Raw genomic sequence first — 25,523 nt, 5'->3', positions numbered from 1 at the left:
ATTCCAGGATGGCCCGCCAACACCAAAGAATGAACCTCGGAAATAACTCTGCTGGTCCATCTATCCGGGACAAACAGTCTCTCCGGTGGACAACGGTCAGGTCTATCCGCCTGAAACTCCTGCAGCACTCGTCGCAAATCTGGGGAGATGGCAGACAAAATCTCCAGGAGAGTCAGGCACAAAATTCCTAGAAAGAGCATCAGCCTTTACATTCTTCGAACCAGGCAGGTACGAGACCACGAAATCAAAACGAGAGAAAAACAACGACCAACGAGCCTGTCTAGGATTCAGCCGCTTGGCCAACTCGAGATAAATCAGATTCTTGTGATCAGTCAAGACCACCACACGATGCTTAGCTCCCTCGAGCCAATGTCGCCACTCCTCAAATGCCCACTTCATAGCCAACAACTCCTGATTACCGACATCATAATTCCGCTCGGCAGGCGAAAACTTTCTTGAAAAGAAAGCACATGGCTTCATCACAGAGCCATCGGCGCTTCTCTGCGACAAAACAGCCCCCGCTCCAATCTCGGAAGCATCAACCTCGACCTGGAAAGGAAGAGAGACATCTGGCTGACATAAGACCGGAGCCGAAGAAAACCGGCGCTTCAGCTCCCGAAAGGCCTCCACAGCCGCAGGAGACCAGTTAGTAACATCAGAACCTTTCTTGGTCAAATCCGTCAAAGGCATAACAACACCAGAAAAATTAGCGATGAAGCGACGGTAAAAATTAGCAAAACCCAAGAACTTCTGAAGACTCTTAACAGATGTAGGCTGCGTCCAGTCATGAATAGCCTGAACCTTGACTGGGTCCATCTCAATAGTAGAAGGAGAAAAAATGAAACCCAAAAAGGAAACCTTCTGGACTCCAAAAAGACATTTTGAGCCCTTCACAAATAAAGAATTAGCACGCAGGACCTGAAACACCATCCTGACCTGCTTAACATGGGACTCCCAATCATCAGAAAAAAACAGAATATCATCCAGATACACAATCATAAATTTATCCAGATATTCGCGGAAGATGTCGTGCATAAAAGACTGAAAGACAGAAGGAGCGTTAGAAAGTCCAAAAGGCATCACCAAGTACTCAAAATGGCCTTCGGGCGTATTAAATGCAGTTTTCCATTCATCACCCTGCTTAATACGCACAAGGTTATACGCACCACGAAGATCTATCTTGGTGAACCAACTAGACCCCTTAATGCGAGCAAACAGATCAGATAACAATGGCAAAGGATACTGAAATTTGACCGTGATTTTATTTAGAAGGCGATAATCAATACAAGGTCTCAGAGAACCATCCTTCTTAACCACAAAAAAGAACCCCGCACCAAGAGGGGAGGAGGAGGGGCGAATAAGTCCTTTCTCCAAAGACTCCTTTATATAACTCCGCATGGCAGCATGCTCCGGCACTGACAAATTGAAAAGTCGTCCCTTAGGAAACTTACTACCAGGAATCAAATTTATAGCACAATCACAATCCCTATGAGGAGGTAGAGAACTGAGTTTGGGCTCATCAAATACATCCTGGTAGTCTGACAAAAACGCAGGGACTTCAGAAGGAGTGGATGAAGCAATTGATACCACAGGAGCGTCGCCATGAATTCCCTGACAACCCCAACTTGACACAGACATTGCTTTCCAATCCAGGACTGGATTATGAGTCTGCAACCATGGCAGACCCAACACGACAACATCATGCAAATTATGCAGCACAAGAAAGCGAATCACCTCCTGATGAACAGGAGTCATGCACATGGTCACTTGTGTCCAGTACTGAGGTTTATTCGTAGCCGATGGCGTAGCATCAATTCCCCTTAGTGGAATAGGGAATTTTAAAGGCTCCAAAACAAAACCACAGCGCCTGGCAAATGACAAGTCCATCAGACTGAGGGCAGCACCTGAATCTACAAAAGCCATAACCGGGTAAGATGACAAGGAACAAATCAGGGTAACAGACAAAATGAACTTAGGCTGTAAAGTACCAATGGTGACAGATTTATCAACCTTTTTTTTGCGCTTAGAGCATGGTGAGATAACATGAGCTGAGTCACCACAGTAAAAGCACAACCCATTTTGCCGTCTATAATTTTGCCGTTCATTTCTGGTCAGAATTCTATCACATTGCATAGACTCAGGTGTCTGTTCAGAAGACACCGCCAAATAGTGCGCAGGTTTGCGCTCCCGCAAACGCCGATCAATCTGAATGGCCAGAGTCATTGACTCATTCAGACCTGCAGGCGTAGGGAACCCCACCATGACATTCTTAATGGCCTCAGAAAGACCTTTTCTGAAATTTGCAGCCAGGGCACACTCATTCCACTGAGTAAGCACCGACCATTTCCAAAATTTCTGGCAGTACACCTCTGCTTCATCTTGCCCCTGAGAGAGGGCCAACAACGCTTTTTCAGCCTGGTTCTCAAGATTAGGCTCCTCATAGAGCAATCCAAGGGCCAGAAAAAACGCATCAACACTGAGCAATGCCGGATCCCCTGGGATGCGTAGGCCCAATCTTGAGGGTCACCACGCAAGAAAGAAATTATAATTTTAACTTGCTGAACGGAATCACCAGAGGAACGAGGTTTCAAAGAAAGAAACAATTTACAATTGTTCTTAAAATTCAGGAACCTAGATCTATCTCCAGAAAACAACTCCGGAATAGGTATTCTAGGCTCTGACATAGGACTGTGAACAACAAAATCCTGAATACTTTGTACCCTTGCAGCAAGATGATCTACACTGGAGGCCAAACTCTGAATATCCATATCAGCAGCTGAGTTCAGAGCCACACCAAGATTAAGAGGAGGAGAGAAGCTAGACACACAGCAGCTAGACACACGGCAAAAAAAAAAAAAAAAAATTCTCAAGGCTTCTTTTCTCCTGCTTCTGCCATGCAATTAACACTTTACCGGCCGGCTGTACTGTTATGATCCTAGTGGCAAGGATCACAAGTAGGACTAGCTAAGTAACTAAACCGACTACAAACTCTGGGGAAGTGGTAACTGAATTGACCGCAACCTGATCCTATCCGCAAACAACTATAGGCAGCCGTGGAACGTTACCTGAAAATCCTAGACGTCTCTTCATGGCCTGAGAAACTGACTATTCCTAGAGGGAACGAAAGTCCTTACTTGCCTCAGTGAAATGACCCCAAAGATATAGAATAGCCTCCCACAAATATTAACGGTGAGTTAAGGGGAAAGCACAAACGCAGAGATGAAATTAGATTTAGCAAATGAGGCCCGCTAACACTAGAAAGCAGAAAATAGAAAGGGAACTGTGCGGTCAATTAAAAACCCTATTCAAAATATCCATGCAGAGATCGCTCGAGCCCCCGCACCAACTAACGGTGCGGGGGAAGTGTTATGATCCCAGTGGCAGAGGATCCGAAAACCAGACCAGCTAAGTACTAAACAATAGACCAGCTCTGGGAGGTGGTAACTGGACTGACCGCATACCTGATCCTAACCACACACAACTATAGGTAGCCGTGGAACGTTCCTAAAATCCTAGACGTCTCGTCACGGCCTGAGAAACTGACTACTCCTAGAGAGAAAGCAAGACCTCCCTTGCCTCAGGGAAATGACCCCAAAGATATAGAAAGCCCCCCCACAGATAATAACGGTGAGTTAAGGGGAAAGTACAAACACAGAGATGAATCAGATTTAGCAAAGGAGGCCCGCTAATACTAGATAGCAGAAAATAGAAAGGGATCTATGCGGTCAGTAAAAAACCCTCTAAAAATCCACTCAGACAATGCGCAAGTCCCTCACACCAACTAACGGTGTGAGGGGAGCAAGTCTGAACCCCAGAGCTACCAGCAAGTAGAAAATCACATGTTAGCGAGCTGGATTAAACTCATCATACACAGAACACATATTGATAACTGATGAGTACAAAACTGAAAAGCAAAACTTAGCTTGTCTTGGAAAGACTGAGACCAAACGTAGTCAGATGAAATCAGAATAGGTCTGAACACATTGACATCACGCAACAAGTGAAGTTACAGCTGAGCTAAATAGAAAACCTCACTGGTGGATAACGAAGCAGCTGATCCAGCCACAAACCCGCAGGAGAACAAACAAAACCACCAGAGGGAGCCCAAAGACAACACTCACACAGTACCAGTTGTGACCACAAGAGGGAGCCTGCTAACAGAGTTCACAACAGCACCCCCCCCTTGAGGAGGGGTCACCGAACCCTCATCAAAACCCCCAGGGCGATCAGGATGAGCTACATGGAAGGCACGAACCAGATCGGCCGCATGAACATCAGAGGTGACAACCCAGGAATTATCTTCCTGACCTTAGCCCTTCCACTTAACCAAATACTGAAGCCTCCGTCTTGAAATACGAGAATCCAAGATCTACTCCACCACGTATTCCAATTCTCCCTCAACCAGCACCGGGGCAGGAGGCTCAACCGAAGGAACCACAGGCACCACATACCTCCGCAACAATGACCTATGGAACACATTATGAATGGCAAACGATACTGGGAGGTCCAAACGAAATGACACAGGGTTAATAACTTCCAAAATCTTATAAGGACCGATGAACCGAGGCTTGAACTTAGGAGAAGAAACCTTCATCGGGACAAAACGAGAAGACAACCACACCAAATCCCCAACACAAAGTCGGGGACCCACACAGCGACGGCGGTTGGCAAAGCGTTGAGCCTTCTCTTGTGACAACTTCAAGTTGTCCACCACATGGTTCCAAATCCGCTGCAACCTATCCACCACAGAATCCACCCCAGGGCAGTCAGAAGACTCCACCTGACCCGAGGAAAAACGAGGATGAAAACCAGAATTACAAAAAAAAGGCGAAACCAAAGTAGCAGAACTAGCCCGATTGTTAAGGGCAAACTCGGCCAATGGCAAAAAGGTCACCCAATCATCCTGATCAGCAGAAACAAAACATCTCAAATAGGTCTCCAAGGTCTGATTAGTTCGCTCAGTTTGGCCATTCGTCTGAGGATGGAAGGCTGACGAGAAAGACAAATCAATGCCCATCTTAGCACAAAAGGTCCGCCAAAACCTGGACACAAACTGGGAACCTCTGTCAGACACAATGTTTTCAGGAATCCCGTGCAAACGAACCACATTCTGAAAAAACAGCGGAACCAAATCAAAAGATGAAGGCAACTTAGGCAAGGGCACCAAATGGACCATTTTAGAGAAACGATCACAAACAAACAACCCAGATGACAGTCATTCTCTGAGAGACAGGAAGGTCCGAAATAAAATCCATGGAAATGTGCGTCCAAGGCCTCTTAGGAACAGGCAAGGGCAAAAGCAACCCACTGGCACGAGAACAGCAAGGCTTAGCCCGAGCACAAACCCCACAGGACTGCACAAAGGAACGCACATCCCACGACAAAGAAGGCCACCAAAAGGACCTGGCCACCAACTCTCTGGTACCAAAAATTCCAGGATGACCTGCCAACACTGAGGAATGAACCTCGGAGATAACTCTGCCGGTCCATCTATCTGGGACAAACAGTCTCCCCGGTGGGCACCGATCAGGTCTGTCTGCCTGAAACTCCTGCAGCACACGTCGCAAATCTGGGGAAATAGCAGACACAATCACCCCTTCTCTAAGAATACCAGCAGGCTCAGAATCTCCAGGGGAGTCAGGCACGAAACTCCTAGAAAGAGCATCAGCCTTCACATTCTTCGAACCAGGCAGGTACGAGACCACAAAGTTGAAGCGAGAGAAAAACAACGACCAACGAGCCTGTCTAGGATTCAGGCGCTTGGCAGACTCAAGATAAATCAGATTTTTGTGATCAGTCAAGACCACCACACGATGCTTAGCTCCCTCGAGCCAATGTCTCCATTCCTCAAATGCCCACTTAATTGCCAACAACTCCCGATTACCAACATCATAATTCCGCTCGGCAGGCGAAAACTTTCTTGAAAAGAAAGCACATGGCCTCATCACAGAGCCATCAGAGCTTCTCTGCGACAAAACAGCTCCTGCTCCAATCTCCGAAGCATCCACCTCGACCTGGAAGGGAAGAGAGACATCTGGCTGACACAAAACTGGAGCAGAAGAAAACCGGCGCTTCAGCTCCTGAAAGGCCTCCACAGCCGCAGGAGACCAATTAGCCACATCAGAACCCTTCTTGGTCAAATCCGTCAAAGGCTTAACACCAGAAAAATTGGCGATGAAGCGACGGTAAAAATTAGCAAAACTCAGGAACTTCTGAAGACTCTTAACAGTTGTAGGCTGAGTCCAGTCATGAATAGCCTTGACCTTATCTGGGTCCATCTCAATAGCAGAAGGAGAAAAAATGAAACCCAAAAAAGAAACCTTCTGGACTCCAAAAAGACATTTTGAGCCCTTCACAAATAAGGCATTAGCCCGCAGGACCTGAAATACCATCCTGACATGCTTCACATGGGACTCCCAATCATCAGAAAAGACCAAAATATCATCCAGATACACAATCATGAACTTATCCAGATATTCACGGAAGATGTCATGCATAAATGATTGAAACACAGAAGGAGCATTAGAGAGTCCAAAAGGCATCACCAAGTACTCGAAATGACCTTCGGGCGTATTAAATGCTGTTTTCCATTCATCACCCTGCTTGATACGCACAAGGTTATACGCACCACGAAGATCTATCTTGGTGAACCAACTAAAACCCCTAATCCGGGCAAACAAATCAGACAACAAAGGCAAAGGATACTGAAATTTGACCGTGATTTTATTTAGAAGGCGATAATCAATACAAGGTCTCAGCGAACCATCCTTCTTAGCCACAAAAAAGAACCCCGCTCCAAGAGGAGAAGAGGACGGGCGAATAAGTCCCTTCTCAAGAGACTCCTTTATATAACTCCGCATAGCAGCATGTTCTGGCACAGACAAATTAAAAAGTCGTCCCTTAGGGAACTTACTACCAGGAATCAAATTTATAGCACAATCACAATCCCTATGAGGAGGTAGGGAACTGAGTTTGGGCTCATCAAATACATCCTGGTAGTCTGACAAAAACGCAGGGACTTCAGAAGGAGTGGAAGAAGTTATAGACACCAAAGGAGCATCATCATGAATACCCTGGCAACCCCAACTTAACACAGACATTGCTTTCCAATCCAGTACTGGATTATGAGTCTGTAACCATGGCAGACCCAAAACTACAACATCATGCAAATTATGCAACACAAGAAAGCGAATTACCTCCTGATGCACAGGAGTCATGCACATGGTCACCTGAGTCCAGTACTGAGGTTTATTCTTGGCCTATGGTGTAGCATCAATTCCCCTCAGTGGAATAGGGAATTTTAATGGCTCCAAGACAAAACCACAGCGCTTGGCAAATGACAAATCCATTAGACTCAGGGCAGCACCCGAGTCCACAAAAGCCATAACCGGGTAGGAAGACAGGGAACAAATCAAGGTAACAGACAAAATGAACTTAGGCTGTAAAGTACCGATGGTGACAGATTTATCGATCTTTTTTGTGCGTTTAGAGCATGCTGAGATAACATGAGTAGAGTCACCACAGTAAAAACACAACCCATTTTGACGTCTATAATTTTGCCGTTCATTTCTGGTCAGAATTCTATCACATTGCATAGATTCAGGTCTCTGCTCAGAAAACAGCGCCAAATGGTGCGCTGGTTTGCGCTCTCGCAAACGCCGATCAATCTGAACGGCCAAAGTCATGGAATCATTCAGACTAACAGGCGTGGGGAACCCCACCATGACATCTTTAATGGCTTCAGAAAGACCTTTTCTGAAATTTGCAGCCAGAGCACACTCATTCCATTGAGTAAGCACCGACCACTTCCGAAATTTCTGACAATACACCTCTACTTCATCTTTACCCTGAGAGAGAGCCAACAAGGCCTTTTCTGCCTGGCTCTCAAGATTAGGTTCCTCATAGAGCATTCCAAGCGCCAGAAAAAATGCATCCACATTAAGCAATGCAGGATCTCCTGGCGCCAATGCGAAGGCCCAATCCTGAGGGTCGCCACGCAAGAAGGTAATAACAATTTTAACCTGCTGAGCGGAATCACCAGAGGAACGAGGTTTCAAAGAAAGAAACAACTTACAATTGTTCTTAAAATTCAGAAACTTAGATCTATCTCCAGAAAATAACTCAGGAATAGGTATTTTAGGCTCTGACATAGGACTGTGAACAACAAAATCCTGAATACTCTGTACCCTTGCAGCAAGATGATCAACACTAGAAGTCAAACTTTGAATATCCATGTCTGCAGCTGAATTCAAAGCCACACAAAGATTAAGGGGAGGAGAGAAGCTAGACAAGCTAGACACACTGCAGCAGAGGAGGAGAAAAAAAACCCAAAAAACTCCAGGCTTCTCTTTATCCCGCTTCTGCAATGCATTAACACTTGGCCTGCTGTACTGTTATGATCCCAGTGGCAGAGGATCCGAAAACCAGACCAGCTAAGTACTAAACAATAGACCAGCTCTGGGAGGTGGTAACTGGACTGACCGCATACCTGATCCTAACCACACACAACTATAGGTAGCCGTGGAACGTTCCTAAAATCCTAGACGTCTCGTCACGGCCTGAGAAACTGACTACTCCTAGAGAGAAAGCAAGACCTCCCTTGCCTCAGGGAAATGACCCCAAAGATATAGAAAGCCCCCCCACAGATAATAACGGTGAGTTAAGGGGAAAGTACAAACACAGAGATGAATCAGATTTAGCAAAGGAGGCCCGCTAATACTAGATAGCAGAAAATAGAAAGGGATCTATGCGGTCAGTAAAAAACCCTCTAAAAATCCACTCAGACAATGCGCAAGTCCCTCACACCAACTAACGGTGTGAGGGGAGCAAGTCTGAACCCCAGAGCTACCAGCAAGTAGAAAATCACATGTTAGCGAGCTGGATTAAACTCATCATACACAGAACACATATTGATAACTGATGAGTACAAAACTGAAAAGCAAAACTTAGCTTGTCTTGGAAAGACTGAGACCAAACGTAGTCAGATGAAATCAGAATAGGTCTGAACACATTGACAGCAGGCAACAAGTGAAATTGCAGCTGAGCTAAATAGAAAACCTCACTGGTGGATAACGAGGCAGCTGATCCAGCCACAAACCCGCAGGAGAACAAACAAAACCACCAGAGGGAGCCCAAAGACAACACTCACACAGTACCAGTTGTGACCACAAGAGGGAGCCTGCTAACAGAGTTCACAACAGGGAAGCAACTCTGTACCCCAGAGCAAACCAGCAGAAGAAATCACATATTAGCAAGCTGGACTAAACTCATCATACACAGAAATCATATTGCAGACTGGTGAGCAAAAAATAATTAAACAGAACTTAGCTTCTCCTGAAGAGACTGAAACCGAAGATAATCAGGAGTAATCAGAATAGCACTGAGTACATTGACAGCCGGCAACAAGTGGAAGTGAAACAGAGCTAAAACAGGAAACTCCCAAGTGAATGACGAGGCAGCTGATCAGCCACAGACCCGCAGGATAATAAACAAAGCCACCAAGTGGAGCCCAAAACAAAAGTCACACAATACCACCTGTGACCACAAGAGGGAGCCTGAAAACAGAGTTCACAACAATACACCTCAGCTTCATCCTGGCCCTGAGAGAGAGCCAGCAAGGCCTTTTCTGCCTGGTTCTCAAGATTAGGTTCCTCATAAAGCAGTCCAAGCGCCAGAAAAAACGCATCCACATTCAGCAATGCAGGATCTCCTGGCGCCAGGGAGAAAGCCCAATCTTGAGGGTCGCCGCGTAACAAGGAGATAACAATTTTAACTTGCTGAGCGGAATCACCAGAGGAACGAGGTCTCAAAGAAAGAAATAATTTACAATTATTCTTAAAATTCAGAAACCCAGATCTATCTCCAGAAAACAACTCAGGAATAGGTACTTTTGGCTCAGACATAGGACTGTGAACAACAAAATCCTGAATGCTTTGCACCCTTGCAGCAAGATGATCCACACTAGAAGTCAGACTCTGAATATCCATGTCTGCAGCTGAACTCAAAGCCACCCAGAGATTAAGGGGATGAGAGAAGCTGGACAGACTGCAGCAAAGGGAGAGGAAAAAAAAAAATTGTACTCAGGACTTCTCTTATCCCACTTCTGCGATGCATTAAACACTTTTCAGGCCTGCTGTACTGTTATGATCCCAGTGGCTTAGGATCACAAATCTAACCAGCTAAGTCAGAGACAATAGGACGAGCTCTGGGGATGTGGTAACTGGACTGACCGCAAAGCTGATCCTAACCAAACACACTAAAGGTAGCCGTGGAACTTTTCCTGAAATCCTAGACGTCTCTTCACGGCCTGAGAAACTGACTACCCCTAGAGATAAAGTAAGACCTCACTTGCCTCAGAGAAATAACCCCAAAGAAATAGAACAGCCCCCCACAAATAATAACGGTGAGTTAAGAGGAAAAGACAAACACAGAGATGAAACAGGTTAAGCAAATGAGGCCTGCTAACACTAGATAGCAGAAAATAGCAAGGGATCTGTGCGGTCAGTAAAAAACCCTATACAAAAATATCCACGCAGAGAATGCGAGAACCCCCACACCAACTAACGATGCGGGGGGAGCAACTCAGCACCCCAGAGCTACCAGCAAGCAGAGAAATCACATATTAGCAAGCTGGACAAAACTCATAATATTCTAGGAACATATTGAACACAGATGAGCAAGAATAAGCAAACAGAACTTAGCTTCTCTTGAAGAGACTGGTAACGGATGTAGATAGGAGCAAACAGAATAGCACTGAATACAACGACAGCAGGCATAGACTGAGATTCCAAGTGAGCTTAAATAGAAAACCAGACAACAGATAACGAGACAGCTGATGCCAGTCACAAACCTGCAGAAAGACAGCACTCACACAGTACCACTTGTGACCACAAGAGGGAGCCCAGAAATAGAGTTCACAACACCCCTCCACGTCTCCTGGTGTACTGGCCTGTCTCCTGGTAGCGCCTCCAGCCTTTGGACACTACGCTGACAGACACAGCAAACCTTCCTGCCACAGCTCGCGTTGATGTGCCATCCTGGATGAGCTGCACTACCTGAGCCACTTGTGTGGGTTGAGTCCATCTCATGCTACCATGAATGTGAAAGCACAACCAACATTCAAAAGTGACCAAAACATCAGCCAGAAAGCATTGGTACTGAGATGTGGTCTGTGGTCCCCACCTGCAGAACCACTCCATTATTGAGTGTGTCTTGATAATAACCAATAATTTCCATCTGTTGTCTATTCCATTTGCACAACAGCATGTGAAATTGATTGGCGAACAGTGTTGCTTCCTAAGTGGACAGTTTGATTTCACAGAAGTTTGAATTACTTGGAGTTATATTCTGTTGTTTAAGTGTTCCATTTTTTTTTTTGAGCAGTGTATATTAACCTGGGACTCCAAAAATAGAGTTCAAGCAATATTAATAAATGCAAGGCAAAGCAATGTATAAGGATTATATTCATGCAATTGTAAGAGTGAATGTGTGTGCATATTTTACTTCCATTAAACACCCACATTTGTTGATTTTTCTACTTCTTATTTCTTATGGTTGATGTTCTTTTCTTTATTTTTGATCTCTCTTTCATTTGCCACTTCTCTAACAGCACTTGTTGGGTTAATGATTCCTTTACTTTGCCTTACATATATATGCGCTATGTTCTGTATTTATGGAATTCTGTCCAACAAGACTTATTGATCTTCATGTTGCATTATCTGCACTTTAGACCATCTCGTTATCTCCAATGACCATGTTCAATGTTAGGCCTGACTCTATAGTGCTTTTTGGCGCCAATTATTAACATCTTTTTGTATCTTATTTGCATCTCTATTTTGTTTTAGAAAGGTACTTAGACCTTTATATGTATATATAAACTTGTATTTGCTGCCTATAGAAGTCTACCTTCCCTATTATCACATACTATACTATACTAATAGGCATTGCTAAATGCCTTACTATTGGATATTTAACCTGAATAAGACTATGGTATGCACCTCATGCGTGCAGCATTCTCTGTATTGTCTACCCCCTGTGTATATCTATGTGATTCTTTTATCTATATTATGTTGTACATTCATGTTAATAAAGATTTTTCTGTATGTTTGGCATAAGCTTTCCCTCTTCTTGAAGTTATATATTGCCTTTGCGGAAGTGCCATATACACAAACAATGGAATAAAATGCGATAAAAAAAGACTGATATAACTAAACACGGTACCGCTGAAAACATCATCTTTTCCTGCAAAAAATAAGCTGCCATACAGCTCCATTAGTGGAAAAATAAAAAAGATATAGCTCTCAGAATAAAGCGATGCAAAAATACTAATTTTTTCTATAAAATAGTTTTTATTGTGTAAAAGCGGCAAAACATAAAAAAAGATATAAATGTGGTATCGCTTTAATTGTACTGACCCGAAGAATAAAACTGTCTCATTAATTTTAGCTCCATTGGAATGACATAAGCTCCCCCCCCCCAAAAAAAAAAAAATCCTCAAATGCTGGTTTATTCTGTATCCCAAAAATCGGAATCGAAAGCGATCAAAAAATGTCATGTGCCCGAAAATGGTACCAATAAAAACGTCAGCTCATCCAACAAAAATCAAACACACCTATGACTCTGTGGGTCAAAATATGGAAAACTAAGGCTATGTGCACACGTTGCAGATTTAGATGCTGATCCGCAGCGTTTTTGGCCACATGGATTCACATCAAATCCGCAAAGATTTGTTGGACACATGCTGAGGAAAAATCTGTGCAGAAACCCAGCATTTTTTTTCTGCAGTATGTCACTTCTTTTTGCGGATCTGCAGTGCTTCCTCACCCATTGACTTCCATTAAGTCAGGCACATCCGCAGCAAAACCGCAGGTGTAAAAAAGATCTGCGGATTTGCTGTGGATGTGGGTGCTAGAAACACTCCAGATCGGGAGGAGGGAAGTGTGTGGGAGGAGTGTGGGCAGAGCTATGTGCGTGTATGAGTGTGTCAGTGTCTGCGTTAATTTGTGTCTGGGTGCGGGTGTGTGCGGGACTGTGTGTGTGTGTGGGTGCACGGGGCTGGGTGTGTGTGTCTGTGTGTGTGTCTGTGTAGGCAGGCATCGTCTGGCTATGCCTGCTACAGTGACACCATTAGCCAATGATGGGAAAGTAGTCCCCTCAACCGGCTAATGTGTTGAATGTTAAAAAAAAAGCACTTACAGTACACATATAGTACATACTTACCATATACACCTAATCCCTGAAGCCATCGATCATCTGCAAATAAAATTAAAATAATAAAGAAACAATATACTCCCTGTGTCCGACATAATCCAATTAATAACGATTGTCCCACAACGATTTCCCGTGGATAGCTGTCACATCAGCAGATGCGATGCGACCGCTCTCCAGGGGCCCACGGGATACAATGATGGAGATAATCCTTCGCACTGTATCATTCCGCTACCGACAGGTCACCTGTCACTTGTAAAGTGAACTCCGATGATACACTGCGGGAGGGTTATCTCCGGTCAGTGTGTCATTGGAGACCCTATAGAGCGATCACATCTGCTGATGTTACCACTCTATTGGGGAGATTGTCGTGAGACACTCATTATTAAAGAGGGACTGCATCGGAACAGGGAGTATTTGTGTTTTAAATTTTTTTTCAGGTGATCGGTGGTTTTGATTGGATTAGGCGTAGAATAAAAATTATGAAAAAATGTGTAGTGTTTTATTTCATTTAAAATACTTTTTTCTGGCTGTCGTTTTTTTTAACCCATTAATAACTATAGGATTAATCATGAATAAGTGTCTTATTGACACCTATCCATTATTAACCAGGTTTAATGTCACCTTACAATCATAGGTGACATTAACCCCTTATTACCCCATATGCCACCGTTACAGGGCAGTGGAAAGAGAGAGGCTAAGTGCCAGAATTGGTGCATTGTACAGCAATATCCATGGCCCCTTTCTGGCTATAAATTATAGGGGGACTCCATGTCATTTTTTTTGGGGGGGTCACCCTATTTTATTACCCAGTAAAGGTTAAATATACAGCTGCGGGCTGATATTCATAGCCTGGGAAGCTCCATGGGTATTAACCTCTTCCCATTATAGAAATATTGGCCCCCGGCCGTCTGCTTTCCCTCTCTGGTACAGAAAATTGCACGGGAGCCCACGCTATATTTTTTTAAAATGAAAGATATTGCATGCAGATTTTGTGTCTATCAGTGTGTGTATCTGTCTGTCTGTGTGTGTGTAAACACTATTCTTCCATGGAGTAAGTAAAATAAGAGGTTTGACAAAGAAATGACATCACAGTTTTTTGGTTTAAATAATAGATCTTTATTTAGGTTACAAAAACGCATCAAACCTGCATTAAAATGCATCAAAAATGCATGGATTTTTACCTGCATTCTCTGCCAAGAGGTGCAGATTGTTTTCAGAAAATTCTACAGGCAAATCTGCAACGTGTGCACATACCCTTATAGCTCTCAAAATATGGTGATGCAAAAACTATTTTTTGGAATAAAAAGCCTCTTTTAGTGTGTGACAGCAGCCAAACATAAAAACCCGCTATAAATCTGGTATCTCTGTACTCGCATCAACCCGAAGAATAAAGTCGCCTAATCACTTATACCGCACGAGGAACGGTGTAAAAAAAAAATTAAACCAATTCTTCATCTTCTGATGATTTTTTTCATTCTGCCTCCCAAAGATCGCAGTAAGGCTTGGCGCACATTTATCCTGCGCTCTGTGCTGAGTGCTTGCACCAGGGTTTCCTTGTAAATCTCTGAAATACGTGATTCAGACAGAACCTCTGGCAGAAGATTCCCTATAATGAGGCATATGGAGGAACTGTGGATTGCATAAAAGTGCTGTTGGCCCAGTTTTGTGCACTTCTGAACAGAGGCCAGATGGAGTCCAGAGTAACTCTGCTGCTTCATTATAGTGAATGGATCCCTTGGGGGTTTCATCTGAATCATGTCACTCAGAGATTTAAATGGAAATCCCAAAGTAAGTGCTCAGCATAGAGCGCCGGATAAATGTGATCCCAAATGCTATGTAAAATGTTCCCAATAAAAGCTTCAACTCAATCCACAAAAAAAGCAAACCCTCACACAGGACTGTCATTTGTTAATGGAAATGTAGGGGGTCTTCCACATTACTGGTAGCATAAAAGCTATGGAAAAGCAAAATGGCTCTTCAATCGCTAAAAGAAATTTAGCAATTTCTCCGATACCAAATCCAAATGCCCCCTTCCCTTTTGAGCCCCACATTTTACCTAGACCACATTTAGTGTCCACCTTTGGCATTTCTGAAGTGATGACAGCCAGCCTAACTTACTAGTGCATATCTCCTGAAGCACTGGCTGGGCATAACGTACTGGTGACTGCAACATACTGCTCACTACAGCAGTTTGCAATTTTCACTCAGCAACATCCACTGCTGCTTGTTTCTGGAAAATGCCCATAGAGTCAAAATTGTCACTACGCCTGGAGATAAATTCCCAAAGGGGTATAATTTCCAAAATGGGGTCACTTGAAGGGGTATTCTGCTTTTCTTGCAATTAGGGGCTCTGTATATGGAGTCTGCAAACTGTTGTAGGAAAATCTGCACTACAGGAGGCAAATAGTGCTCCGTTCCTCCCGAGTCTCTCCGTATGGCTAAGTAGTACTGTGCAGCCACATATGGGATATTGCCACGTTCAGTAGAAATTGTGGGACAAATTATGGTACCATTTATACCCAATTCTTGTGTGAAAATGTAAAATCTGTGGCTAAAACAAAATTTTAGTTGTAAAAATGTAGTTATTTTTTCTTCATTGCCCAATGGTATAAGATTCTGTGACACACCCGTGGTGTCTATATGATCACTGCACCCCTAGATGAATTCATTGAGAGGTATAATTTGTAAAATTGGGTCACTTATGGGGGGTTCTGATGTGTTGGCACCTCATGGGCTCTCCCACTGGGTCATGGCACTTGCAAACCATTAGGCTGCCGTCACATTAGCAGTATTTGGTCAGTATTTTACATCAGTATTTGTAAGCCAAAACCAGGAGTGGAACAAATAGAGGAAAAGTATAATAGAAACATATGCACCACTTCTGCAATTATCACCCACTCCTGGTTTTGGCTACAAATACTGAGGTAAAATATTGACCAAATACTGCTAGTGTGACGGCAGCCTAACGGTAAAATCTGGCGCTCCTTGCCTTCTGAGCTTTGCACTGTGCCTGAAAAATATTTCCCCATTACATGTAGGGTATTGGCACACTCAGGAAAAAATGGACCTCAGTTTGTTGTAAAAAAAATTCGTATTAGCCCTTAGAAAAATTAAAAACTTGGCTGCTAAAGCAACATTTTAGTTGTAAAAATGTAATTTATTCTCTCTACACCACTCACTGGCATACAATTCTATGAGGCACATGTGGTGTCAATATGATCACTGCACCCCTAGGTGAATTAACAGGGGAGTGTAGTTTGTAAAATGAGTTCACATATAGGGGGTTTCTGTTGCTGTGGCACCTCAGAGGCTCGGCCAATGTGACATGGCAACCTCAAACCATTCCAGCAAAATTTGAACTTCAATATGGCACCTCTTCCCTTCTGAGCTTTGCACTGTGCCTCAAAAGTAGTATTCCCCACATATGGGGTATCGGCGTATTCAAGAGAAATTACACAACAAATTGTATGGTGCAATCTCTCCTTTTACCCTTATGAAAATGCAAAATTCGGGGCTAAAATAACATTTGTGTGAGCTAAATACATTCCTTGAGGGGTCCAGTTTCCAAAATGGGGTCACTTGTGGGGATTTCCACTGATTAGGCACATCAGGGGCTCTCAAATTGGAACATGATTCCAGGAAATTTTACATTCAAAAAGTCAAATAACGCTCCTACCCTTCCGAGCCCTGTTGTGTGCCCAAACAGTGGTTTTCTCCCTCATATTGGGGTTCAGTGTGCTCACCACACATCTAGATCAGTTCCCTGAGTGGTCTAGTTTCCAAATGGTGACACTTGTGGGGGATTTTCAATGTTTAGGCACATCAGAGGTTCTCCAAATGCAACATTGCATTCACCAATTGTTCCAGCAAATTTTACATTCAAAAAGTCAAATGGCGCTCCTTCCTTTGTGAGCTCTGCTGTGCACCAAAACAGTGGTTTACTCCCTTATATGGTGCATCAGCATGCTCAGGAGAAATTACATAACAAATTTTGGGTCAATTTTTTCTCATTACCTTTGTCAAAATAAATTTTTTTAGATCTAATGTAAATTGTTTGTGAAATTTTTTTTCATTTTTTCTTTACACATTCCAAAAATTCCTGTGAAGCACCTGAAGGGTTGATAAACTTCTTGAAAGTGGTTTTGAGCACCTTGAGGGGTGCAATTTTTAGAATGGTGTCACTTTTGGATATTTTCTGTTATATAGGCCCCTCAAAGTGACTTCAAATGTGATGTAGTCCCTAAAAATACTGGTTTTATAACTTTTGTTGGAAAAATGAAAAATTGCTGGTCAACTTTCAACCCATATAACTTCCTAACAAAAAAATATTGGTTCTAAAATTGTGCTGATGTAAAGTAGACATGGGGGAAATGTTACTTATTAAGTATTTTGTGTGACATATCTCAAAAATTCAAATTTTCAAAATTTTTGCCAAATTTTATTTTTTTTCAAAAATAAATGCAACTCATACCGAAGAAATTTTACCACTAACATGAAGTACAATATGTCACGAAAAAACAACCTCAGAATCAGTGGGATATGTTGAAGTGTTCCAAAGTTATTACCTCATAAAGGAACAGTGGTCAGAATTGTAAAAATTGGCCTGGCCATTAACGTGCAAACCACCTTCGGGGGTAAGAGTGTTAAACTCTTATTTTAGGGTTAGAGTGACTTTGGGCATTAGTAACATTACTTGTGAGATGTGATGGAGTTTTCATTGTAGTTCCATAATGCATTTTATATTAGTTTGACTTACTTTACATTCACATTAAAGTGATTATCTTGTAACTGAGAAACAGTATTAGTAATACATTATTAAGACTTACATTTCCATGCGGGCACGAAACAATGTCAATGATTGTTACTAGAAACCTAAAAAAAATATATAAAATCAGTACAGAAATCAATAATCCACAATTGAATAGTGTGCCATATGTTAGACTGGTTCTTTGATACTGAGAACCCCTGCATACAAGTGAGGATTTCTGTGGTCACAATATACAGTTGTGCTCAAAATTTTGCATACCCCGGCAGAATTTTTGCTTTCTTGTCCTTTTTCCAGAGAATATGAACGACAACACCAAAACTTTTTCTCCACTCATGGTTAATGGTTGGGTGACACCATTGTGATGTACCAGTTAGTGGTATTCGCAGGAATAGGTGTGTATTGCACAGACAGAAGTCTGTTGTGTTCTGAATTCAGGACAGGTTGCTGGGGTTTGTAGTCCCACAAGCCTTAGTAAAGGGCTGGATTTAGGGTTAACCAGAAGTGATGGGTGGGACTGGTTAACCACACACCTCCCAAGGGGTGTGCTCCTGTGGTGTCAGGAAGGTCTTATATGCTGCCTGTTTGCAGCACATGGGGAGGATGCCCATGTGTGAGAAAGGAGCTGGCTAGTGCTCCATTCAGTCCAGAAAGCACTGAGGGTCCGGGCTGCCGACAGAACCTATATGAAGCCAGGGTGGGAAAACTTGAGAAGCAACTGTTAAGTAGGTAACCCAGAGCCTGGGGAACTGTATGTGTTTGGCTCAGACCCAGCCTGGTAACGGGACTCTAACCGAGTGTGTGTGGCCACAGGTCTGATGGAGAAGAGCCCTGTTATGGACACTGTTGTTTTGTTTTGCCGGATCTAAAGGCTGTTTATTTGTGTTTGTGCTGCTGGGTTTTATGGAGTAATAAACCCACACGAACTTTTAAGGAAAGACAGTCTTGTCGTCTGTTTTATTGCTGCCAAGCAAGTATACCCTAACCCGCTAGTGAGTGCTATCTCACACCATTTATTGTCAAACTACTGTGTTTTCTCTTTTTAAATTATAATGACAACCCAAAACATCCAAATGACCCTGATCAAAAGTTCATATACCCTGGTGATTTTGACCTGATAACATGCACAGAAGTTGACACAAATGGGTTTACTAAAGGTAACATCCTCAACTGTGACCTGTTTGCTTGTAATCAGTGTGTGTGCATAAAAGTTGAGCAAGTTTCTGGGATTCAGACAGACTGTTGCATCTTTCATCCAGCCACTGACGTTTCTGGATTGTGAGTCATGGGGAAAGCAAAAGAATTTTCAACGGATCTACGGGAAAAGGTAGTTGAACTATATAAAACAGGAAAGGGATACAAAAAGATATCCAAGGAATTAATAATGCCAGTCAGCAGCGTTCAAACTGTGATTAACAAATGGAAAATCAGGGGCTCTGTAAAAACAAAACCACAGTCAGGTAGACCAAGAAAAATGTCGTCCACAGCTACCAGGAAAATTGTTCAGGATGCAAAGAAAAACCCACAAATAACATCAGCTGAAATACAGGACTCTCTGAAAATTAGCATTGTGGCTGTTTCAAGATGCACAATAAGCAGTCACTTGAAAAAAAATGGGCTGCCTGGTCGAGCCGTCAAAAGAAAGCCATTACTGCGCAAATCTCACAAAGTATCTCACCTACAATACGCAAAACAGCACAGAGACAAGCCATCAAACTTCTGGAACAAGGTAATTTGGAGTGATGAGACCAAAATTGAACTTTTTGGCCACAATGATAAATGTTACATTTAGAGAGAGGTCAACAAGGCCTATGAGGAATAGAACACCATTCCTACTGTAAAGCACGGAGGTGGATCACTGATGTTTTGTGGAGTGTGAACTACAAGGGCACAGGAAACTTGGTCAAAGTTGAGGAAAAGATGAATACAGCACGTTATCAGCAAATACTGGTTGCAAATTTGCACTCATCAGCCTGGAAGCTGCGCATGGGACGTACTTGAGCGTTCCAACATGACAACAATCGAAAACACAAGGTCAAGTTGACCTGTCATTGTCTACAGCACAACAAACTGAAGGTTCTGGAGTGGCCATTTCAGTCTCCTGACCTCAATATCATTGAGCTCCTCTGGGAACATCTCAAGCTCGCAGTTCATGCTAAACAGCCCAGGAATTTACAGGAACTGGAGGCTTTTTGCTTAGAAGAGTGGGCAGCTTTACCATCTGAGAAAATAAAGAACCTCATCCACAACTACCACAAAAGACTTCAAGCTGTCATTGATGTTAGAGGGAGCTATACACTGCATTAAGAAATGGGGTATGTTAACTTTTGATCAGAGTCATTTAGATGTTTTGGGTTGTCATTATGATTTAAAAAGAGAAAACTCAGTAGTTTGACAATAAATGGCCTCACCCAACCACTAGCCATGAGTGGAGAAAAGATTTTGGTGTTATCATTCATATTCTCTGAAAACAGGCCAAGAATGCAAAAATTCTGCCTGGGTATGTAAACTTTTGAGCACAACTGTAGATAATGAAATATAACAGGTTTTTAAACCTGATGTTTTATTCCTGTTGTAGGCTAGGGCCATAAGGGGACTCTGGCCTCAACACCTGTCATGCTACAAAGCTTCACTAGATGTCGATGTTACATAATAGCGGTAAATAAGAGAATGGGTTACTAGGACCGCAACAAGCAAATCTCAAGAAGTCCAACAGATTTGGATATTTTTATGTGACTTGCTTCTCGGGATAGTAGTACCCTCAGGGTTGCATTTTGACACCATTTACTTGTATTGCGCTGCATTGTAGCAATGACACCTAGCAAGTTTTGGTCACACAACAGGTGTCATGGCCAAAGTTGCCGTGTAGCCCTGGCCTTAATGTGTACAATATCTGCTTACAGTAAATGCTCACTACCCACTCACCAAGTCAGCGTGTATAGAAAACCTGTTACAGATCCAATTAGTTTGCTATCAGTAGTGAGACAGGCAAATATCGGATAATAGGACAGGCCAACTTCAATCGCTCCGGCTAAAAGTCCAAGTGCTACAAAAGAAGTAAAAACTAAAGTTAAAAAAAACAAAAGTACAAGAATCTTCGTATTAAACTTCTCCATTTTACAGTAAATTAATTTCATTTTCTGTTCTGTAGTTTCACAAAATACAGAAAATATAAATGCCATGAAATTCAAAGAAAAATACAAAACTGTGCAGGCATAGTCCTCACCTATGTTTTATTTTGGCACACAATGATGCATTTCAGGCAATGCCACTTTTCTATTTAGCCTATACCACCTTTCAAGCAAGAAAAAAACATAAAATCGGTCTAAAAAATAAATGTGGTGCAAAGCATGTACAGCAGTTATTAGGTCCTGAAGTTCTCTACAGCAACTGTCCCCATAACCATCTGTCTAGATGTGTGGAGGTGATGCAAGCTGCCTAAAATGACAGTGAGGAATTGCTGGACCCTGTAGTTGGCCTGGGAAAATACAGCCACTTCGCATTAATTTTCTTGGCAGCCTGTTGCCATCAGTGGTACTAGAGAGTCTAGAAATCAAGTTGCAAACTACACGTATATCATGGTGTTGGAAAACAAAGGGCTTTTTTTTAAGGTATCAATTGATCTATCCACGAGCAACCATCTGAGCATTATACTTGATCTTAGGCCGGTATCACACTTGGGAGTTCAATGCGAGAAACTCGCACGAGTCTCTCTCATCAATACCCGGCACTGCCACCGGCACTTGGGACCGGAGTGTGCTGCTGCATGTATTTCTATGCATGTATTTCTATGCAGCCTCACGCTCCGGTCCCGAGTGCCGGCGGCAGTGCCGGGTATTGATGCGAGAGACTCGTGCGAGTTTCTCGCATTGAACTCCCAAGTGTGACACCGGCCTTATTCTAATTCTGTTTGCTGATTGAATTCAGAAGAATCAAGTCATCATCAGAAATATGACCAATTACCAAAGTGGCTTTGATCTATTCACTCCTCCTGCTCCCAACCACTGCCCGGCCTTCCAAAAACTCACTATCTTTTCACCTTGACTATTGGCAAGGATATTATATATTTCACATTAATTGACCAGCATAGACTATAAATAACATGGCTATATAGAAAATAATGGGTTCATTTCAAGCCTGAAACACATTGCAAGTTTTTATACATTTACCTCTAGCCCATGATGGAACTCCAGCTGGCAAATATTCTTCAGAAAAAAGTAACATAACTTTATTTGCAATTGCTCCAAATGCAAAGCCGAAAGTCCATCTGTTTTTAAAAGTTCCTATGAGATCTAAAGGGCTGTCAATAGAAAGGCCATAGGTTAGGGATCAATGTTTCATAACTGTATTTCTGTTATGTAAAATGTGAATGAGGAAGAGCGTTGCAAGGAATGGTTGTTATCTACCACTACATTTTAAGAGCTTCAAAAATCCACCTCAATCTTCTAGCAATTGAACCCTGCAAAAACAGCAATATATAATAGTTTGAATGTATCACATGATCCTACAAAAATCTTGAGAACATAGCATCTGCTCTCTGCAGTATAGTATAGAGGGTGGCAGGCAGCTCTTTTTGTAGCACTGAAGCACCTTATCTCCCATGCAAGCTAGTCCCCTGATGATCCTGCTTGCAAAGAAACGTGTTGGGACCTGGAAATAGGGAGAGTGCAGGGCATGTTATATCTTAGGGGTAGATGTGGACTGTCCTTTTAAGGGCAGGAGCTCGGGGTTTGAGATTTATTGATAGCCCTCCAGGGACTGACAGGGAATTGTCTCCTGCTGCTGTGGCTTGAAGAATCTCTCCACCTAAGCGAATTGGGCCTCCACCTTACCTATCCTCAGCAATTGGTGAGATTGTTCCAATATTACTTTTGTGTACATGTCTTTTCCAATTGATCTTACCCCTCCCTTTGCTTTGTGATAACTGCTAATATTAATGCAACCAAGGCTATCTGTTTATTTGTATTGGCACTTGATAAATGCTTCTTCTACAGGCATTATCACCATTTAATCAAGTACCTTGGATTGAGTGATAGGACACTGGACCACTGCCAGCGTCTGCAATAAAATCTTGTATAAGTACTAAATTTTTTATGGCACGTCCCCTGACAGGGTATACCCAGTAGTACGTTTTTATCGATACACTTTTTGGGTGACAGTTTATTTAATATATTCCTTTATTTGGTTATACATTAAAAGTTATGTTTTAATTTTAATTCCTGCTTATGCTATGTTCTTTAGCAATTGAACCCTGCAATTCCAGCAATCCGCCAAAATGAATGGCAACATTTTGGGGTCCATATAAATAATTATAGTTAATTAGCTCATCTTAACTGTTTATGGGGCAGCATGCATATAAAACAACAATTCCCTTATTTATTTTTGTTAGCGTTTTTAATGTTGTGCCATTCACAATGCTACATAAATAACATAATACCTTATATTCTCTTGACTGGTACAATTACAGCAGTGCTAAATTTGTTTTTGTGCCACTATATGCTAAGACCCATAACTTTTTTTTTCTATGCTATGTACTGTAAATGATTTTTTTGTTAATAAAGTTGTCATTTTCACTGGTTTTATTTGCTTGCTTTATAGTCTCAAACATAAAAGAGAACCACAGTATAAAGTGCCAATATATCATAGATTTTATTACACAATTAATACAAGAACAAAAAGAATTAATACAAGAACAAAAAGTATCCAAGGTAACTGCTTAAAAGCATGGACAGCCACTACTGATATATACAACAAGTTGTTCCAAGACAGTGCCTGCATATAAATAGTTAATACAAATCCAAGTCACAAGCACATCAACTACACAGTGTAGGGGTATTGCGCCCTGTGCTCCCAATGGCCACTCGTGTAGGCGTCAGAGAGCGGGTCAGCCCTGCATGCACTAAACCGGAAAAGTGAAAGGAAAGAATGTGCTCTATGTAGTTATGCGTATATATGTGAACAAAGTACATCTGAGTGAAAGTGAATTGTGCTAATAAAGTGCAATGTGCTTGTTAAGTTACAACATCAGATAAAGGCAAACAGTGAACCCAGTGGCGTAACTACAAAGTTATGGGCCCCGGTGCGAACTTCCAAATGGGCCCCCCCCCCCCCGCCATAAAATTCAATGTAACCCCCATAGAATACAATGCAGCCCCCCTCATAGTATAATGCAGCCCCTCCATATAGGGGCAGTGACAAAGACACGAGCAAATGGTGACGAGGGGGCAGGGGAGAGGGCACAAGGGGGCAAGGAAGACAGGCACAAGGGGACACATGGGGGCTAGGAGGCAGGGGAGAAGGTTACAAGGGGACTAGTGGGCAAGGGAGACTGACACAAGGGGACAATGGAGACTGACACAAGGGGCACACAGGGACAAGTGGGCAAGGGAGACTGACACAAAGGGCACACGGGGACTAGTGGACAAGGGACACTGGCACACGGGGACACGGACTAGTGGGCAAGGGAGACTGACACACGGGGACTAGTGGGCAATGGAGACTGACACAAGGGGACACACGGGGACAAGGGACAAGCACAAGGGGACACACAGGGACAAGTGGGAAAGGGAGACTGACACAGGGACTAGTGGGCAAAGGAGACTGACACAAGCACAAGGGGACAAAGAAGACTGACACAAGCACAAGGGGACAAAGGAGACTGACACATGGGGACACACAGGGACTAATGGGCAAGGGAGACTGGCACATGGGGACACAAGCATAAGGGAGACAGGCAGGGGCGTAACTACCGCGGTCGCAGGGGTCGCAATTGCGACGGGGCCCGCAGTGCTTAGGGGCCCTCTCAGTCCAGCAGACTGGGCGGGCCCCTAATAACTCTGAGCTACAAAATGGGCCGCCGGCCCTTTAAATAAATCTTCTTTACAGGCCCTGGTGCGCGTGCACTCTCTCGGTGCATGCCCGATCACGGGTGGGAGTGGGACTGCACTTGTCCCGCAGCAGAGCCCCTCCACCGCAGAGAGCCGCACACCACAACTATGGCTGCAGCTGCTCTGTGCGCACAGGACCTGTGATGAGGTCACAGGAGGGGAGGAGTCGGAGTCACATGATCAAGGGCTTCAAGTTCCGTGTAGTGCAGGACAGTAGTTCAGTGCTGGTTGTCATCATGCTGGAGGAGGGTAAGCTTTTGTGTGAGGTCAGGAGGGGTTTGTGTGGATGTAGCAGAGGCAGAGCAGTGTGTGTTTGGCTACGTTCACATTTGCGTTGTGCGCCGCAGCGCCGGCGCCGCAACGCTCAACGCAAACAAAAACGCGGCAAAACGCATGCACAACGCTGCGTTTTTCGCCGCATGCGTCCTATTTTCTATTGATTTTGGACGCAGCAAAAATGCAACTTGCTGCATCCTCTGCGCCCGGACGCGTGCGCCGCAGTGACGCATGCGGCGCAAAACGCAAGTGCACCGCATGTCCATGCGCCCCCATGTTAAATATAGGGGCGCATGACGCATGCGGCGCCGCTGCGGCGCCCGACGCTGCGGCGCGGACCGCAAATGTGAACTTTGCCTATGAGGTGTACGGAGCAGAGCAGTGTG

At 43.4% G+C, this 25,523-nt stretch overlaps 1 protein-coding gene across 4 annotated transcripts in view; it reads right to left on the bottom strand.

The window, feature by feature from the left end:
• The window catches only part of LOC143764731 (stimulated by retinoic acid gene 6 protein-like), a 211,061-nt gene that overhangs the window by 92,385 nt on the left and 93,153 nt on the right, over positions 1-25,523 (bottom strand). For all 4 annotated transcript variants that reach the window (XM_077250616.1, XM_077250626.1, XM_077250646.1 and 1 more), the window contains 3 exons: positions 22,144-22,274; positions 20,900-21,020; positions 18,036-18,081 (listed from right to left, as the gene is read on the bottom strand). In XM_077250616.1, coding sequence (XP_077106731.1) covers positions 18,036-18,081; positions 20,900-21,020; positions 22,144-22,274 — 298 coding nt within the window. The remainder of the gene's footprint in view (positions 1-18,035; positions 18,082-20,899; positions 21,021-22,143; positions 22,275-25,523) is intronic.

This window comes from Ranitomeya variabilis, chromosome 1 (genome assembly GCF_051348905.1).
Source record: "Ranitomeya variabilis isolate aRanVar5 chromosome 1, aRanVar5.hap1, whole genome shotgun sequence".
Taxonomy (NCBI): Eukaryota; Metazoa; Chordata; class Amphibia; order Anura; family Dendrobatidae; genus Ranitomeya; species Ranitomeya variabilis.
Note: the sequence above shows the minus strand (reverse complement) of the source record. Positions and strands in the feature narration are given on the sequence as shown.